Source organism: Amblyomma americanum, chromosome 3, assembly GCF_052857255.1.
Source record: "Amblyomma americanum isolate KBUSLIRL-KWMA chromosome 3, ASM5285725v1, whole genome shotgun sequence".
NCBI classification, from domain to species: Eukaryota; Metazoa; Arthropoda; class Arachnida; order Ixodida; family Ixodidae; genus Amblyomma; species Amblyomma americanum.
Window position 1 is genome coordinate 60,029,694 of NC_135499.1, and position 19,591 is coordinate 60,049,284.

Consider the following 19,591-nt stretch of genomic DNA (forward strand, 5'->3'; position numbering starts at 1 on the left):
TAAGCGAACGGTGTAACCACCGATACGCTTTTATTGTACCGCTCATCGCAACAGCTCCATCTTTCGTGAAGGTAGTTTTTTCCTTATCTCTAAGTGGATTGATGAATTGTCTATGAGCGATATGATCATGCCGACAACGTCATGTGGTATTAACTACCATGCCATTAATACAAACAAAAATTACGTTTTTTGTGCGCGTGTGGTCTCTGGTGTAATGCATAAGAGAAGATTACATCACGAAATAACCTCCTCCCTTACTTGTGCTGACAGTCCGCAGACGGTACATGAGAACATGCTTTGTTGGCCAGAATCAGCGTTTGCTCCACGCACTTATTTCGATACGAAAAGGAAATTTAAGAGCCGTCAAAATAAAAGGCACTGAGTACAGGTTCCACCGCGAGGTAAGCTCAACGCGCAAAAAAAAAATGTTTTTAGGTAGGAAGACAGTGGCAGCGGTAACCAGTCAGCCGCGCTCCATGAAGTTTGAAGACTCCGGGAAAAACCCCACTCGCCAAAACCGCGAGACGCAGAGCTCGGCAAGGCCGCAGATCCAGCGGCTATCCTTCAAGAGAGAGTTCTGCTACTGCCTCGATATTTTATTGCAGCTTGATGTATCGCGGACGCATCGGCGCGACAGCCTCGGGCTGTCGCTAAGTGGCACAAATGAGTAGGGTGGAGTCCCCCAGGCCGCCGGTTAACAGCGAGGCTGCCAGCGAGACAGCAGAGTTTATTAGCAAATCGCTCTGGCAATGACCCGCCAGAGCTTCCGCGGCGGACCGCACGATATCTACGCACCGTCTGATACTCGCAACACCGGCGAATCGATCACGTCGCTACGAGGCGCCCGATCAGAGACAAACAAGGCGCCTTGTCCGGCATGGTCCCGCGGCAGCAGTAATTGTCTGCCGACCATTATTACAGTCAGCATGAAAGATGGATGGGCTCTACAACACGAGCTGGTTACCTGAAGCTACGCCGTTGTTTTGTGGGTTTTTTTTTTGTGAACTCAGCTGCTCATCGATCCGCGTTCAGTCTGCACCTGCAGAGGCGCATCTGTCTAAAGAAGAAATACGGGCAAAAGAGCGGGCATTCTCCACAGCAAGCACACTCGCATGATTACAGCGTGTACGGCTGACTTTCTGCACCGGCTGGCTTGCGGCTACGTAGCCGAGCGCATCACCTCTTTCTCTTTTTCTTCACCTGCCTCCTGGCCTAGCTGCGAGTCGATGTTTATTTCTATCCTAGATTTCGCTTATACTTCCGTTGTCACGACAGTCGAGTCGCCTGCAGGTGGATTCCGGCGGCGCCATGGTTACCGCGGCTCGCCATAGCTGCCGGCATCGGCATTGCTTCTTTTCTTAGTTTATGGTTTTCTCCACGACCTATACACCGAAGACTTTTTATCTCAGTCTGTGATAGCTCCCGTGATTCATTCAACGTCGTAGGCACTCATCAAAGATTTATTCTCAACTTCATTCGATCAAGGGTGGGCTACGGTGATTACGCGATAAACGACATCTACTAAGGCATCATTGCAGAAAGCGCAGTGACCGAGTGTTTGGGCATGTTTCTGGCAACGAAAGCCGTCTGCTTGAAACGCTCGACTCATGCTGGCATGCGCCATTGGTGAAGTCAACACATATTCACGTGAAGAGAATGGCTCGCGTGGTTTATTATTGCACCGCGCGGCCAGTTAACTTGAGCGCCGATTGTGTGGCCAAGAATTTTCACCGATTCTGCCCTTGGGAAACATTTAATTTCGGTTCCTCATTTGGTTGCGTCTGGAGCGAGGCTGAACGACTCGGCAGCGCCTTATAGATCTCGTTGTGTCATATGCAGCCGTGTCACGAGTTTTAAGCTTACTGAAATTCCTTTCTGGCGACGCGTTTATTGCAGAAATACTGGAACAAATGAAAGATTTATTGAGAAAAATACGACATTACCGTTCAAATAGCAAATTATGATAGCAATTTATCCTACGAGAGCGATGAAAGTCTGCCCACGGAGTAAGAGACATACGAAAAATGTAAAGTTTAAGATCATTTTAACAACCTGCTATAGAGCAATATGCCCGTAGAAATTTTAGGTTATTTGCCCAGCCGAGTTAGCTCTCCTAAAGAGAAATATTTAAGCGCACTGCCTGCATCTATGGTAGTCGACACATCGTTTTACGTTACTAAATATGTTGGGAAAGGCGGTTTATGCAATACTATGAGGAATCGATAAACGAGACCTGCTCGCACTCTCCACAACGTGCGCGAAAAAGCCGAGCATTTCGGGACTCAGCTGCGTAGCCGCCGCTGGTTTGGGCAACGAGCAGCGTCACTCGCCTCGGGGTTCGTGCTGGCCAGCTTCTCGTTGATCTGCGTCCACGCAGTAACTGGCGGCAGGCCCAGGTGGCGCCGTACGGTGTTGTAGTCGGGCAGCCCGTTGTCCCGGCCCCGCATGATGTCCAGCGCCGCGAGGTCGCGACGCGTGAACTCCACGGGACCGAACAGCTTGTCTGCCGACAGAGAAAGAGGCGAGAGAAGCGTCATACACGGCCGTTCTCGGCTTCCTCGCGATGAGTAGCTTCCCTGGGCACGCGCCTTGCGGGCACAGATATTCCAGCTTCTTTGCTGACGCATGTGCAGCAGAACGCAGACTGACACACTCCAAACACGAACATGCCTATAGGCGAGTAAGAACGTATAGCAAGCTGTCCTCTAGCGCACTCCATTTTTATAAAAGTGAGTGCGCTAGAGGACACCCCTTTTACTCCTTTTTGTTCACAGTGATGATGGAGGCAGTGGTGAAACTTTATTTCGTCGACCCATATAGTATTTTGATGAGATTATAGCCAGACCTCATGAGGTGTCCATGACATGAGCCCCCGTCCCTCTCGTCGTGAGCGCTCGGCGACCGCTCACTTCCACCCTTATAGAAATGGTGTATAGAGAGACTATAGACTTATTCTAGACTCTATTGCCTTTCTATAGATATTTATTTGTGTCTATTGATAGTCCATATACTTTCTACAGAAAAAAAGTTACTTAAAATGTATGACCATAAACCTATTGACTGCCTATAGACTGTCTAGAGCATTTGTATTGCCCATAGACTTTTCTCTAGGATTTGTCTATAGTCAGTCTATAGACTGTATTGACAAAATTCTATGGACAGTCTATAGACTGTCAAAAAAAATTTTGTGTGAGCAGGCTCGTCTCATTGCCCGGAGTTGTCTCTGCGGGACGCTGCTATGCAACGCGGCCTCCCATCGTTCGGGGTTTGGGAGCGGCAAGTACTTCGGGGGTTCGTCCCGTAGACACTCATGCTCCATATAAGCTAGGGTGTTTTTTTCCCTGGCCACACAAGTATCTTGCAATATTGAACTTCAGTAGACTATCAGAGCTCGTGGTGTATGCGTCGTCAGGCTTCCGTCTTCCATGAACTCTAAATTACGCTGGAGATTCCTACCGATACGGACTCGTAGCTCTTCTTAACTAACGTTGTGTGACGCAGAAAAATACAAACTTTTTTTTTTCATCAACAAAGTAGCATGAAGAACGCATCAGCTTCTGCGCCATCGTTTTGTGTGCCACCTACCTATTCCACTTCCGGCTCTGTTCGTATTGTAATTATAATGTCGACAACAACTATAGTACTACACTTAGGCTAGCGAGAATAAAGAGTTAAAACACACTGACTTCATCAATTGCAGTAAACTTCGCTAATACATTCACCTCAGTTGTGCACGGCCTGCGGCCTTTTCGTTCTTCATTTATTTATTTTTTTACAGAATTAGTTCGTCGACAATGCCATGCATAAGCGCAGCGACCAAATCGCACTGCCTGACCACAATGAGCACTCTACATGCGACTGAAATAAAATTTCCGCACACTTTGGAAAGCTTCTGTGCTAAAGAGTACTTGCATTCCTTGCTTGCAGCACTTGCATACATTGCACACTTAAAACCAGACAATCAAAGCGCAACGTGCCTTGCCCCAGCACAAGGAGCGTGCGCAGCGGACAGTCAAGAGAGGCGTTTGGATTTCTGCGTGCACGTCCGCGTACCCATAGAAGCTCTGCATTCCACACCACACTGAACGTGTCCGCAGTGCGTATGCACGTTGGCAATGACCCATAAATATCGTTTACTAGGAAGCATATTAGAAAGGGTAGCGGGATACTCTGCTGGCATCGCTGTTACGAAACGCTGTGGAAGGATATTCTGTGGTATTATTTCTTCTCTTTTCGCCTTTCCACATGGCCAGATGTATAATGCAGTGTGACGTTTGGCGAAGCGCAAGAAGGCAAGAAAAAACGAGGAAAACTAGAGAAGTAAACAAACTGTGCTCCGGAAAAAGGCTTTCCAAAGCGAAATTCTATTCGGTAGATGTGAAATTTCTTGCTGGTTTGACGGGAGTCGTCGTGAGTTCATTTTTATGCCGTACTGCTAGTCAAGTTATGATGTCGGTCGTTATAAAAGTGGTCTAGAGGCTGTCTACAGACTGCTCACTGAATACATTGCCCTCTTATATATATATCTCCCTTTTTCTATTCACACCTTATAGACTGCCTATAGAGAAAAGTCGACTAAAAGTGTAAGATCATAAACCTATAGATTGCCTATAGGACTTATATTGCATTTTACTGCTACATAGGATATAGACACGAGGCTATGGACAGTCTGTAGATTGTCTAAATACATTTCTATTACTCGGTGCTAACCTTTGTTTTTGCCCAATTGGACGGTTAAAGGGGAGTTCTGAGTTACGAGGCAAGCAAAACAGGCATAAGAGTTTCGAAAAATATTGACTGCAATATATTCATCATGCTTACCATAAATTTGAGACAATTACATTTAATTTAAGCACTCAACCGCGAGCTCATATTTTGTAGCACTTCCGCTATTGAAAGAAAGGATGACGAATTCCAAAGCAGAGAAAAAACTGATAGCGAGAAAACAGCTATTACAGCATAGAGCTCTCGATATAGGCCTTCGTTACGGACTTACATACCTACAAGAATTCAATTAAAAAATGTCGGTATTATATAACTACGCGCATTTTTTATATAAAAAGTGAGAGCATAAATAAGAACTGGCGATGATTAAGAAACGATTCAATAAAAGAGTACTCATTAGAAATGGTTCCTCAGCTTCCAAGAGCGCCGCTCCTTCGTTGCCCTCCATTTCCCAAATACGTTGTTCTATTTGATGAGCGTGACTGTTGAAAGCATAAGTCTAAACAGGAAAAAGGTTGCATGAACACGAGAATTTCGTAGAACAAGCAGGTCCTGAGCCATCGGGAAGTAGCTGCGTCGGATACACAAAAAGAAAAGGACGGCTCAAACGGAGCTCCGAATTGTGGTGCATGAATGAATCGTGAGCAGTTCCCATTAATCAGCGGCTTGTGGCCCCAGCAACGCGTGTTCCCGGCGCTGCGTGCCCAGTGGAAGCAGTGGCGGCAGCAGGTGGGCAGGGCGCTGCAGCCACGGTGGGCGCGGAGGAGGGCGCCAAGTGCATGCACCACAGTTGATGGACAATACAAATGAGAATCATGCCGCAGTGCTCTGTCGCCTTCTGTTCACTCCGCGAGTGCATTTGTGGATCTTTCTGTGAACACGGCCCAGGCAATGGCTTGCAGGAAAGCGGAGATCTGTACCTTGCCTCGGAATATGTAGGCACCGAAGCAAAGGACAGCAGGGCCCGCTTGCACAAAACTCGTTAGTCCAGTCTAACTCTAAACTTCAGACTCAATTGCAGCTCATTGGAGTCTTTTTCTTCCCTAGCCGAAAAGTCGCTTGCACGAAAGAAACTAGCCTGCAACAAGGCAGGAAATGAAGCTTTCAATAAGGCGGAAACCTAAGGGCCCGGAAAGTAAGGGCCAAATCTTTAAATCCTCACACGGTACTCGAGTGGGCTCAGGTCGATAGTCACGAAATACCGGAGTGGGTACACCAATGGCGCCCGTCGACTTCGCTCCATCGTTACGTACGTGCGATGGAGAATCCGGCCCCTGAATAACTGACACCTTCTGTAGATTCAGCTTCCATTGTTTCTCTTCTAGACTGTGTACGCACAACGTCACAAGCCAGACTGGACAATACCCACTGCACGGACAAATTACGGCCACCAAATGCTCAACTATCGGCTCCCATTGATTTTAAACAGGCTCATTGATTTAAATTGTGATGTTTTATCGTTGAAAGAGCGACTTGATTGCAGCCACTCTTGATAGTGACCACCAACACGGAAACTCTACATTGGGTATCGTTCTTTGTTGTACGTATTTTTTTAGTTTTCGCTACAGGTGTTTAGCTGATATATAAAGTGCATAAATGTGTTCCTCGCTCATGCCGTGGTGAGGTGGTGTCGCGCGGCTTACACACGCGCGAAACCAGCACGCTCATGGTGGCTGCGGCGTACAACTCCGCGATTTTCGTCGAGCGTCCTACGAACGCCCCTGTAAAAGTTCTCTTGTGCACGAAAGGCGAGATGGCTGCGTAGAAACTGAGCCGAGCTCGCGGTTTTCATTCTAGTCGACGGAAATCAACTTTGAGTGTCGGCTTCCAAAACTCACATCCCTTGATCTGGCAGGGCTAAACCCCACACGTGTGGTCGCAGCCTCCATCAGCGATTATTAGTCCTTGTATATCAGCTCACCTCTGACGTCAGAGCAAAGGATGTGGTCTTCTTTCTCGGCGATCTGCGATGCCATCCCCAGTATGAGCTCGTCGATGCCGGAGGCAGGCAGCACTTCCTGCGGCAAAGCATCGAGACAAGGAAACGCTGACCCGGGCGCAGATGGTCCGTGCGGAAAGCTGCCTGCCCGAGCAAATCACGCTTCGTAAGTAGTCCTCACAGTAACGGGCTTTCTAGAAATGCGCAGTCTCCGTCTGCTGCGAAACGGTAGCCTGAAGGACGCTGCAGGTTTAGGAGAGACGCTTGTGGCAATAATAAAGTATCTGAAGCTTTATTTGCGAACAATGGTTCCATTTAGAGAACTCGAAACACTCTACAACACTGGGACATTGAAACCACCTTTTTGATTTTCAAAATTCTTTTCTATTTGCAGAGCTTTTCGAAGAAATAAAATACTTCATAAGGACGTCGAAAAATAATGGACAAACTACATGCAGCGCGCGGGATAATTTTCAAAGCCCACTGAACTGCTGCATTGCTGGGGATTGTAAAACTTAAGTGAAATCGTCTTTGCGCCAGTATTTATCGGAGAAAAATGTCTCCCCGTAGCTGAATCGGATGCTTTGCCCGCTAGACATACACAAACAAGCAAATTGACAAACATAAATCTGATGCCGAGATAAGAATGCCAGCGCTCGTCCGATCAACATTATTATTAGTACTGCAATGATGGTGATCAGATGCCTGGACAAAGGACTGTTATATTGCGTCTATAAAGAGCGCATGTTTTAGCTTGCACATTCAAATATGTTCCGCGCAACTGCAATAGCGGCCACCAACTGGATAGTATAGTTAAACTGTTGATAGGAGGCCGATGGTTATAGGAGCGCTTACAGTCGATTACGCAATATATGCGTGCCCTCTTTTGAAGTGATCAAATTTTCCGGCCCTTTTTACTTTTTGGACAGCAGTGATAAAATAATTCGGCGAATGTTCCCAGCACCTTACTCTAGACACAAGGAGCGTACTCAAAGAGTTTGAATGGTGCGTTATAAATGGTGCAAAAACTCGTCTTATTTATAACTTTACGTGCAGTCACGGCAACAGTGCACATCAGTAAAGCAGTGCACGCACCTCGGAGAGCCACCACGTGGAACACAACCGCAGGGCCTTGAAGCCGTTCTTGGTGTCCAGAAAGTGGCACGATCCATCCCTGCATCCAAAAAGTACAGGAAAGGTTGTGGTCCGGCCATTGCAACTCTACATTTCGCTGTTAGGTAACACACTGCAGCGAGTTACTGCTCATTATTACGCGTAATAAGTTAAAAAAAAATGGCGGTGGTTTAGCTCTGGTTAAACCTGGAGTGACGCGATAGCTACAGCTGGCCGAGTCGAACTTGCTCAGTTGAATTGCAAAGTCAGTCTTTCGCCGCTCCGTTTCGAAAATAGAAAGTTAGAAAATAGACATAATCTAGTCTAGAAGACAGACATAGATTTAAGGTGCACACCACACTGCTACCACGTAAATGAAGCTGCGGGAGATGCAGAAATGAAACGCAGCTCAAAGCGTGCTCGTGGTAGGTGGGAGGGAAGCAGTAAAACGAAGCACCCTTATACACAGTTTCAGCATTGTATAGGTTCATCTTCGCAAAGCCGCCAGATTAGTGATCATTGGTCGCATTTATTTTTCTTTCTTCATACGCGTCTTCAAAACGTCTGCCCAGGTGCGTACAGGTAGGTGCGTATGGGTATGGGTGCGTATGTTCATGCGCGTGTGGATGTTAGATCACTTAGAGGCAGTTACTCTTCTTCAAAAGAGCCGCCGCGGTGGCTAAGTTATGGCACTCGGCTGCTGAACCCAATGACGCGTGTGCGAATCCGGTCGCGGCGGTCGAATTCCCATGGAGGCGAAATTCTAGAGGCCCGTGTACTGTGCGGTGTCAGTGCACGTTAAAGAACCCCAGGTGATCGAAATTTCCGGAGCCCTTCACTACGGCGCCCCTCATAGCCTGAGCCGCTTTGGGACGTTAAACCCCCCCAAACCAAACCATCTTTTTCAAAACCTGCTTGCGTACTTCCCAGTGAAAAAAAAAAAAAAAACATTCGAATCTATTTTTTTTCCGGCGACACGAACACGCCCAGGCCAATAAACTACTATCGGCAGGATGCAGGCAGTGTGTGATGCCCCCTTCCTATTACCAGCGCCGACACGTGGCCGCTGGTCTAGCGGGGCTGCGGCCTCTCCCACAAGGCCCCGCTCAGTTATTCACGCCGGCGCACCCATCGTCCTGCGGACGGGCGAGGCAGAAGCAACGGTGCTTGGAATTGCCGAGCTCTCTGCTTCAACGCCGACCGCATCGCCATAGGCCGCGACAAAATCCAAGGCAATGGCACTACGCTGCCACAATCGGTTGAGACCAGCCATACCGGTTACTGATAGAAAATGAACCTTTCGGCCCGAGAAGTATCATAAACTACGGTGTCACATATCTGAGATATTTTACAAATGGCGTTTCGAAGAGTGCGCAAAAAAAAAATAACTCCAGCGTCCCCGCCCATTCCCGGAGCAAGGAAGTGACCCCAAGAGCCTGACTGCACCCTAACCTCCACCCCTTGAGTTGCTCCGGGGAAAAGCAGGATCACGTGACGACAGGCGGTACGTATATATACTCGAAGGCGCGGCTCGGCGCCACTTGGGTTCCTGACCCAGGTTGTCGCTTATACGGCATTCAGCAAATGAGCTGACAGCGAAAGTCAGATCTCTGTTCAAGGCAAAAAGGCCCAAGGCAAGAGAAATAGTAGACTAAGAAGGGATTGACGAGTGTTGTATCGCGGGGTTCAAGAGGTGAGCGACAATGTCCTGAAGCCGGTAGGTTATATTTTCGACATGGATCGTCTTGCGCTCGCGCACTCTTAGGAAAGTTTGAGATACCCGCCAGGTGAAATGAAGAAAATCACGAGCCGGTGAATACGGCTGGCAGCCACAGACGCTCTGCACAGGCACACCACTCTTTGCCCGCTACATTCTGTGTGTGTGTGTGCGTTCGAGCATGCGTGAGTGAGAGTGTGTGTAAGCAGGGGCTATAGGAATTAATACAGTGCCAACAAAACCATACAACGCAAGTAAAATCTACACGCAGAAAAGGAAACTGGGCGGACTATTTTGCACTATAAGGAATCTACTTTCATCTTGGGGACGTTAGGCCGCACTGCCTTTCATTTTTTTTAACGATGGCCATACGAAATTTCACGGCCGAGTCGAGGCCACGATACCCCGCTTCTGGCAAGATGCATGAAGCTCGGTGCATAAAAATAAAAAACTGGAGGGGATATGTAAGCTCCACATTAGGGGTGTGACTCGATAGCATTAATGGGTTAATGCCCATATATGCAGAATTGGTAATTCTTTATATTCAAGATCGCTGCCAGTCGCCATACCACTCCTTGAGCAGCGGCGCAGCGGCTACGCGGTGTATCACTGCCCCGGCAGGTGGCTGATGTGGCACCCAGGTTTCTGTCCCCGAGTGACCGCTCGCGACCAATCATTAACTGCCACCTGCCACGGTGGGCGGCTTTGTCACCCACGTGCCACCTAGGTTGCTTCTCTGGCGATTTTTTGTGAACCTTCCCTCACGGTAAACGATGCAGACGTCGACGATGACGCCTGTTTTTCTGCGACACGGTACCCTTGACGCTGTCGCATTGAAATTGTAAATTATAATGCAAATCGGTTTCGTTAAGGAAGCTTCGAAATACGCGTTTTCCGGAACGCTTGCAGCAGTGGTCTGTTTCCCAGACGAGCGGTACATAGCGCGACAGAAAACTGTCCGTTAGTGATTTCACTTCTACAACTTATGGAGTGTGCGTCGCGTCGGACTGCTAACCTGGAGGACAGTTGCAATTTAGGCTTCCCGCTTGCCAGGGTAGTCAGCCAGGCTTCACGCGAATGTGGTGCGCTGTGCTATCGCCGTAGATCTCCGTTTGCCTCCAGCAGCTGGCCTTGCAACTGCGTTGGTGCGCGACTGTTTATTTTTAGCTGCTGTCGAAGCGAAGACAGCTAAAGACCGTAAAGATGAGCTACGAGGAGTAACGCAGAAGGAGATGTGAACGTCTCTTTAGGCTTCTTCACAAATCATGCCCCTTCCATTTTGGCGTGCATGAACAGCGGGTGAGCTTTAGAATCAGGGACGCGTTAGAGTCGGGTGATTACGGTAAGTTAAGAATAAAAATTGGTTCTTTTTCCTCAAAGAAAACGCTTTTTTAGAGTTCGGTGTTTGAGATCGCTACGGCAGCACGCGTGGATATCGTGCATCGGCGCTGAACAGCGATTCGATCAACAGATTGGAAGAGGCAGTGCTAGATTACGGCTTTTTTGCGTCACTCCCGTATAGCGCAGTTAAACATTGCTACTTAAAACAAGCATTCACCGTTGCAAAGTAAATCGAGGGAAGGCAAATGCTACACCCAAGAATAGGGAGGATATTTAACGGCTACGCCATGGGTGCACCTATTTGTAGAACTAATGTCACTGAAGATTCTACCCACTATTTTCAGTTGTCGCCTTCATGTAAGCTAAAGCGGTTACATACGCCTATAGCCGTCTCCCGATATTGCGGGTGCATGCAGCCTAACGATGTGGGCGGTAGTTTGTGCGTCACGTCAAACATGGGAAAGACCGTAACAATACTCCGCGGAACTCTTAGTTCAGGTTCTAGTCTGTCTTTGCTGTACGTTGCATGTGTCTAAAGCATGTTAAGTGTGGTATGTGAACAGAAACACCGCTAAAAGTCATCGCTTTTCAGAGCTGCTACATGTCTGCTCGTAGAAGTAGTTAAACACACTCAGTGTAACAATCGTCATAATGAAGCCACTCGCTTATAAAATGGGCTCAAATAAAGGCCGAGTTTTCCGCAACATTTAGTCGAGGGAATGATAGCGATAGATCGTTTGTCATGGTGCGCAGTTTCACACCGAGTGGGCGCGAAAAAATACCGCGAGCGAAGTCTTTCGCACTTCTTTTCGCGCCTTTCTAGAGTAACAAAGAACAAAGAAGGAAGAAATGGAGCCTGCAGGCACACGACGCCAGCCCTGAAGGGTGACCGATGGTAATGAGGCTGCAAAGTACACAAATTTCGATGGCGACCACTTAGAAGATGAGGACTCCGGTCCACTTTAATAATTAAGGCGGCCGACGCACGCCTCGGGGGCTCTCGAGCGAACGAACCAACCGGCGGGGCACCCCATCGCGACGGGCCACGCAGACGCAACCTCAATCGACCTCATTGGTGGACGCCGTTACTTAACAGCCCGGGTGAGGCCATTCGCGCGAGACAAGCGAGAGAGGAAAAGAGCTGCCCAGCGTTCGCTTTCACGGCGTCCACCGCTAGAAGTCGCTTTATTATCGCTGCCCGTTCGACAGCAACGGCGCGAGCCCGTGCGGTGGCGACCGAACCACCCCAGGAGTAGCAGACGGGCCGGCGGCGGCCACAGCGAGCAAAATATACAATAAAGGAAGCCGTTAAAAGCAAACACGCGCGTTCGTCGGCCGTAAATCAGGCGGGGAGGGTGCATCAGCGGTCGGGGCCAAACTAACCGGGCGCATGTGATCGCCCGCCGAGATACGAGGCGCGCACTGCACAGGCGCCGCCGTCCGGCCGCTTGGACTGGCTGGGCCGCCGCCGCCGGACACTGAGACAGGCGTGAGCGAGAGACGCCTCGGCTGCGAAGGAGAACCGCGCGGCCAGGCCGATAGCGAGGAAGCTATCGAAGCAAAATACCGCTGCCGCACTGCTGCACGTCCGAGCAGGTCGCATTAACGGGTTCCAGTTGAACGAAACAGGGGAAAGAGATAGCAAGAAGGTGGGGTGCTTGTGCAGTGCCGCGTATGTGCAAGGAAGCGCGCTTAGACGCTACGAACGCCCAGCGAATGTCAACGGCGAAAAAGAAAACGGAGACTCGCAGTTTAACGCGCCAGGCCGAGCACTAAGGGGCGCTTTCATCACCGCGAGGGTGAGCCCTTCTGAGAAGAGTCACCGCTTATTCACGGCGCGTTGCGCTCCTCGACGATACGCGGAGTGCATTTATATCGGCTATCAAAGCCGATTCGCGAACGAGTTCCGGCAAAGTGCGAGTGCTCGCTTTGCTTCTATATTTTGTGACTCTAATAAGGAGGCGCACAAAACCGTTACATATTCAGCCCTTTCTAACTTTAATTTTTGGGTGGGAAACAATTCCTGTTACGATCGCAGTTCGCGTTCTGCTAGAATCCTCAAGCTCCCAAAAAGCGCCCCTTGTAATCGGTCAAGGTCGTTTTACTTTTATTTATTATTTTTATTTTGTTTGTTTTCAATACTGCAGGCCCCCTTACTGGGCCCTAGCAAGTGGGCATACACAATATTTACATTGCAGCCGGGGCTACATCACACAACACAATGAAAGTTCACATGGCTGCAAGCACGCGTGCCTAAAGAAATCTGACAGAACTAAGTATTTGAAATGTCTAACTGAGGACAAACAATGTGCAAGCGGCTCTTGAAGAGGTTATCAAGTAATAAATAATCAAACACGGTTTACAGTGAGCAACATGCACGTCACAAAAGGCGCCAAGGCGTGCAAAGGAAGAAAAAATACGCATACGATGGTAACAACATGAACACTAAAGAATGTGCACACTCGAGCCTAGGGAAGCAACTAAGGCTAAGAAAGGGTTCATGCACTGTTTAGCCCGACAAGAAGGGAGGGAAGTGAAGCGGAAGCCCAATATTCACTATGATTAATCAAAACCCCTTGTGCATCACTGAGGGCGTTACACTGCGGCAATAATGACCTGGATCCTTGTAGCAAGTTTTGCTAAAGTGGCGAATAGGTAATCGAGGCATCTAGCTTGTTCCATTCTCGAATGTCGACCGGAAAAATACGAGCGCTTAAGTGGACCTGTTTGATATGAATATTCAGTTAATGAGAGTTCATGTTTGTGTCGTGTTGGTCGAGACTGAGATGTATATTTTGATACTGATGTTGTAATTGTTATGCAACAGTTGGTGTAAAATTTCAAGCGCGCGTTCTTCACTCAGACATCAGAAAGCGCGGGATATACCACCGAGCTAATATTTTCGAGACACGCTACGAATAATAAGTTTTATCGCAACTTGTTTTGTTGTAAGAATGAAGTTGGTGACGTAATCATTAAACATTTTTCTTTCGAACGAATCCGTGGTGCGAGCGGCGAATGCTATCCATAAGCGGCCAGCCCCTTCGTAAAACTCTGCGGCTTGCAGTACGTTACTAAAGGCCGCCGCATGCAGTTAGAACATAGAGGCGCCCCGATATGGGCTACTTTATTATAATTCCCTCGAAGCACGACGGATGCAGTGGCGCGTTCAAGTTGATGGGGAAAACCCAGTGACGCAGCCATCGGCATGACCGCAGCCGACCCCGTGACTCACCTGCGGTATATTCCAGGAGGAATGGATGTGTGCGGGAATCGGAAAGCCGCTGCTTGGAACTCGTGGCTGATGCCAGGGTGCACATCCGGCTTGTACCCTGCACGGGAGGAGAGGCGACGCGATGATGGAGCGCGCGTCGCAGCAGCAGTAGGGTTGCGTCGCCACCCCGCACTTCAGGTTCGAGGTGCCTTTCCTTAAAGGAGAGCTGAAATTCGGTTGTATGCAGCCTCTGTGGGTAAAGTATGGCAAGTAGATTTTCGGTAGCGCTGAAAAGCTTGACGTAATCGCCGATGAAAACCGCAACGATTTTCAGGCTTCACCCCAGTGCGTTTAAAAGCGCGGAGAGACTCGTGACGACGCCATTGTTACCGAAATTTAGATAGATAGATAAAGAGAAGGCGGGAAAGACAGGGATGTTGACCAGAAAGGGGTTCCGGTTGGCTACCCTGCACTGGGGAAGAGGGATTAGGGGGCTAAAAGGAGGAAGAAAGAAGGGGGAAAAGGCATAACACACACACACACGCACAATGCTGTCACAATTTGTCACTCAATCCAGTCGCTCTCAAGTAGGCAAAGAGTGCCTTGTATGCCTTGAGGGCAGTCGACTGCTGTGGCCACGGACCGAGGATCTTTTGCTCTGTTAATGGGCGAGGATCGAGGTGGTCCAGGGCACAACACAGTGTATGTCTTGCACTCGCAAATGCAGGGCACCCACAGAGAAGATGAGCGATGGTCTCCTCACAACCGCAGCTTTCACCGCAGCTTTCACCGAAATTTAATATGCCAGTTGCCTACGCCCACATGCTGTTCAGCGTTGTCCGATGTCGCCAAACAATGTTTCGCGGGCTTCACCTTCTGTGCCGTTGGCTTTCTTCCTTAAAGCAACCATTTCTTCGGTAGTAACTTAGCACCACCGTTCTTGACGTCATCATTGTGGTCCGTATTCGTCGCTGTGTACTGCAGGGAAGCCTGAAGGCCGACGTGGCCTTTCGGCAACCAAGCACCCATTTAAAGTGCTACCACAAAAAGCCTTCGCATGCTTTAGGTGTAAGCTTCACACATTCGACTTCTTTAAACTCGTCGAATTCTAAAACTTCTCTTTAACAAATGCTTTCAAGGTAGCTGCGGTGGTGCGCTTACTTACGCCTAACGTCTTGGGAACTACGCAGAAACTTTTGCATCTCAAATAAAAAGCACGAAAACTGGCGACACGTAAGAGCTCACGATTCATCGAACACGTGTACAGCTCACAGGCGGCGAGTGCTGAGAATTTGTACAGGAGGTGCGGGCAGTGCTTGTCAGTAGCATACATTTCTCTCGCCTGTGTTCCCAGGCGCCCATATCAGTGCGGTCCGGATAAAAGTTTAGCCTGGCCCAGGTCATGACCTGTAGTCAAAGACGTCAAATCTGAACGTTTGCAAGCAATAAACGAACACCGCCACAACTAACGGTTATTATTCTCCTGGAAACAACATACTCTCAGGGGACTCCATTCACTGCGACACTGACCCTAGAATAGTCACTTTAACGAACTACTGCCGTGTTGAAGCATAGGGCATGCAGTCTGCGGTTGGCGATGCTCTGTAAATGTAACATATGTACCAAAACACGCAAAAAAGTAGACTGAACAGTGGCCGAAAAGGGTTATATGCTTCTCAGGGTACTTGTTGATATGAACCTGCATTGCATGCTGACAACCAGAAACAGAAGAATGCATCGAGTTTTGAACATCACGACGCTGATATCTGGGAAAATGGAGTTGAAGCAAAAATGGCCATTTTCATTATTTCGGCGCTCCCTGTACTTCCTCGGCCCCCACCTAATATTCAGTTTTGTTTTTGTTTTTCACGGGCTCATCCTGTTCTATCCGATGGCTTGTTCGCAACCTCGTCGAGTTGTCACTTTGCAGGTATTTCTACGTGCACGTGAGACGAAGGCGTTCGCCAGTGATATTACTCACTGCTCAAGAAAACACACAGGCACAAAGCAGACAGGGGAAAAGAGGCGCAGACAGGCGGGCAGGCACACGACCCGCATTTCCCTAATTCTAATTACTACACGTTGAGACGAATCACTTCCGAGTTGAAGGGACGACAGCTGTGCAAAAAATATGCAGTGTGCCTAGTCTGTTACCAAATATTAGCACATTAGCGAGACTTGCAAAGAAAGCTGTTGGGGGGGGGGGGGGGGGGGCGAACTTATTGAACGGCATGCACATATGACCTCATCTCAAACATTGAAGCGTAACGCACGCACCCAACGGCTCCATTACACTAGCCGTCGAAATATTACTTTCTTTTTGTACAACGGTAGCAGCACCTACAGAAAAACAGAAGCCCTCTTACCTGTGTATTCAGTGACGTTTTCTCCCAGCAGTACTGGCACGTACTCGTACATGATCACATTCTGTGAACAAGAAAAATGTCTGCCATGAACTTTTGGCAGCCCAACCACAGAAACAAATATGCACGAAAAAAAAAGACTCCGTGCCTTTATTTTGAGTTTTGACGCGTCTTTTAGTAACGTCATACAAAACGAATAAACGCAGCCTGGACGTCAAAGCAGTGTGATTAGAAACGACTTTAGCAAACACATAGGTGGATGGAAATTGATGCAAAGTGGGGAAAGCCGCATCACATTCACAAGGCTATACATAGAAATACCGTCAATTTTCCGTTGGGCTATTTAGAGTTTCTCTGGGGAACATAATACGAGCAGGCTGTGGCTTCCTGTTCGCCCAGTACACTTGATTTCGTGTCTCGCCGCCAGTATATGTAGGTCCGTATTTCAGTCTGTTTCATGCATGTCTGCGACGCTAATGTGGCACCATTGAATTGTAGCATTCGTTATTAATCCAGAGAGGCTTTTAAAAACTGCAAACGTGGACACCGCACATTAAAGGTTTATGGTTTATGAGGATAAAAACGTCCCAAAGCGACTGAGCCTAAGAGAGAGGTACGCTTAGAATACCTTATTTCCCAGTTATTTATGAAACCTGTATATACAATTTATGGCATAAAATAAAAAGACTAAAACTGCAACAAGCTCGAGCACAAAAACATTATTTTTTACCACATTACGAGCTCGTCCTGAAAATAAGGGCAGAAAAAAGATGGGAATGCAGCGGCAATTAAATTATTGGTCTTCGGCGCGCTCAGAACAGGGCACGAAATAAATCGGCGACAGGCTTCATCGCATGAACGCTATTAAAAAATGGCCACAAATAATAATAATAATAATAATAATAATAATAATAATAATAATAATAATAATAATAATAATAATAATAATAATAATAATAATAATAATAATAATAATTTGTTTTTGGCGAAAGGAAACGGGGCAGTATCTGTCTCATATAGTTGGACACCTGAACCGTGCCGTAACGGAAGGGATAAAGGAGGGAGCGAAAGGAGAAAGGAAGGAAGAGGTGCCGTAGTGGAGGGCTCCGGAACAATTTTGACCACCTGGGGATCTTTAACGTGCACTGACATCGCACAGCACACGGGCGCCTTAGCGTTTTGTCTCCATAAAAACACAGCCGCCGCGGTCGAGTTCGAACGCAGGAGCTCCGGATCAGTAGCCGAGCGCTCTAACCACTGAGCCACCGCGGCGGGTTGGCCACCAATAGCAAAAGAGCAAAAGCCCCTAGCTGCGCCTGTTTCGCGGAACAAGTTTGACTCCCTCTCCCAAACTAGTAGGAATCAGTTTTCAAGAAAACAGCTGCTGCAGCACAGCATGGGCTGCTACATACTTCCAGCCCTTCCATGCATATATAGATTTCATAGCGTTCTCGCAGTTCTCCCATGTTTTTAACTTGAATAATGTCTTGTTCGATATTTCTGATGGTAATCTAGCGGATGACAGCACATAAAAGCTAAGGAGAAACACTTCGACGCGCAATATGCCAAAGGCGTTTTGTGACGTAAATTAAATGCGTGGAGTCGTGGACACTGGCGTTGACGAGCGGTAGTACAGGATGATGGCGCCGTCAATATAAATGCGTTTAAAGGACCGTTTTCAGGTAAATTTTCTAAATGCGCAAGGCAGTTTCGGAGTCGGCGCTTTTTCTAACTACGCTACGATCACCTAACATTATCATGCGAAACAATGAAACCCTACTGACAAGCAGATGTAAACAAATGCTGTTGAGACTGTCGGCCACTAAAGCTTAGATTTCGCAGAGTGGTTAGGAGGCTGGGCTACTGAGCTGGAGTAGGTAACGATCCCCAGGTGGTGGAAATTATTCCGCAGAGCTCCACTACGGTTCCCCTTTCTCTCTTTCATCTTTCACTCCCACCTTTATCCCTTTCCTTACGGTGCGATTGAGGTGTCCACCGATATGTGTAAGAGAGTTACTGTGCCATTTTCATTTCCTAATAAACCCCTCAACCACTCCATTTCGCACAAAGATTTCAGTGCATCTTGAACTGGTAAGTGCGGACAACAATGTAATCGACAGCTAATATACGGGGTACAATAGACATTAAGAGAGCCACCGACTACAGCACACTGTTGGCAGATATACCTCAGCTAGTCGCAATATCGCGAACGGTCGCTGTTGATGCGGTGCATTTTATTCATTGTCAACGAATAACGCCAATGATTCTCTACCGGGCTTCCCCATTCTAGCTCCTGTCCTGGCGACCAAAAACAATCGCGAATAGCGCCGCAGAGAGGAGGCAGATGCCAAGTACGGATACACAGCAGCCGCTGGACGTGCGCGCTTTTCTTCTGATTAACGTCTTGGAAAGTTCTGAAGCCTTACGAGAACATTAGCGTATTATGCCACAGTCCATGTGGTATTGGCGCTGTGTTTGCATGCTTCGTCACTGGCTGAGCAAGTCCTAAGGTATTAAAAGAGGGAAAGCAAAAGTGCGGGGAGGGGCTTTCTTCCTTGCTGTGCGTCTTTGTTAGAGGGGCCAAAAAAGAAAGCATGCCATTCGGTGCCAGGGAGCGGGTCCGACGGTGCTTCTGCAAACAACTGCTGATTAAGAAACGCCGGTTTACCGAGAATGGAATTCATCAAACACGGTCTTTACTGCACACACGAGAGGTGTTCACATAAAAAAACGCAGGGTTACTGTTTTTTTTTTATATCGAATGCCTGAACTGTTTTTCAAGCAATGATTGGAGCTTATGCTCCTAAAGGAACTCTTCCGGCACCTCGTACCCGTTCCTCGTTCATTCTGTCCTTCCAAAATACTGCCCTAAATAAGCCTCCCATTAAGCTGAAGTACAGGAATTTGTAAAGCGTCGTAAAACTTTTCTTCACCTTTTTGTAAGGCACCTGGGAAACTAAGTTTTAGACATGATAACAGAACCGAGCCAAACCAAAAACAGCCGATAGCAACAGCAATACGAGCGGCGTCCCACAGGGCCGCATGCATGAAAACACACCGCCGCCTGAGGAAGTTGTACAATTCGCCTAACGAACGTGTGCGAGCTTAGCACACTTAGCGCTACGTTAAAGGGTTTCTCAACGATGTTATACACAAAGTATTATCACTTGGTGTTTGTG

At 48.0% G+C, this 19,591-nt stretch overlaps 1 protein-coding gene across 3 annotated transcripts in view; it reads right to left on the bottom strand.

Annotated features, from left to right (window-relative positions):
- Positions 1-19,591, bottom strand: part of Duox (dual oxidase) — a 196,650-nt gene that overhangs the window by 54,532 nt on the left and 122,527 nt on the right. For all 3 annotated transcript variants that reach the window (XM_077657416.1, XM_077657417.1, XM_077657415.1), the window contains exons 7-11: positions 16,416-16,476; positions 14,071-14,167; positions 7,760-7,838; positions 6,647-6,743; positions 2,331-2,503 (exon numbers count right to left, since the gene is read on the bottom strand). In XM_077657416.1, the coding sequence (XP_077513542.1) occupies positions 2,331-2,503; positions 6,647-6,743; positions 7,760-7,838; positions 14,071-14,167; positions 16,416-16,476 (507 nt within the window). The remainder of the gene's footprint in view (positions 1-2,330; positions 2,504-6,646; positions 6,744-7,759; positions 7,839-14,070; positions 14,168-16,415; positions 16,477-19,591) is intronic.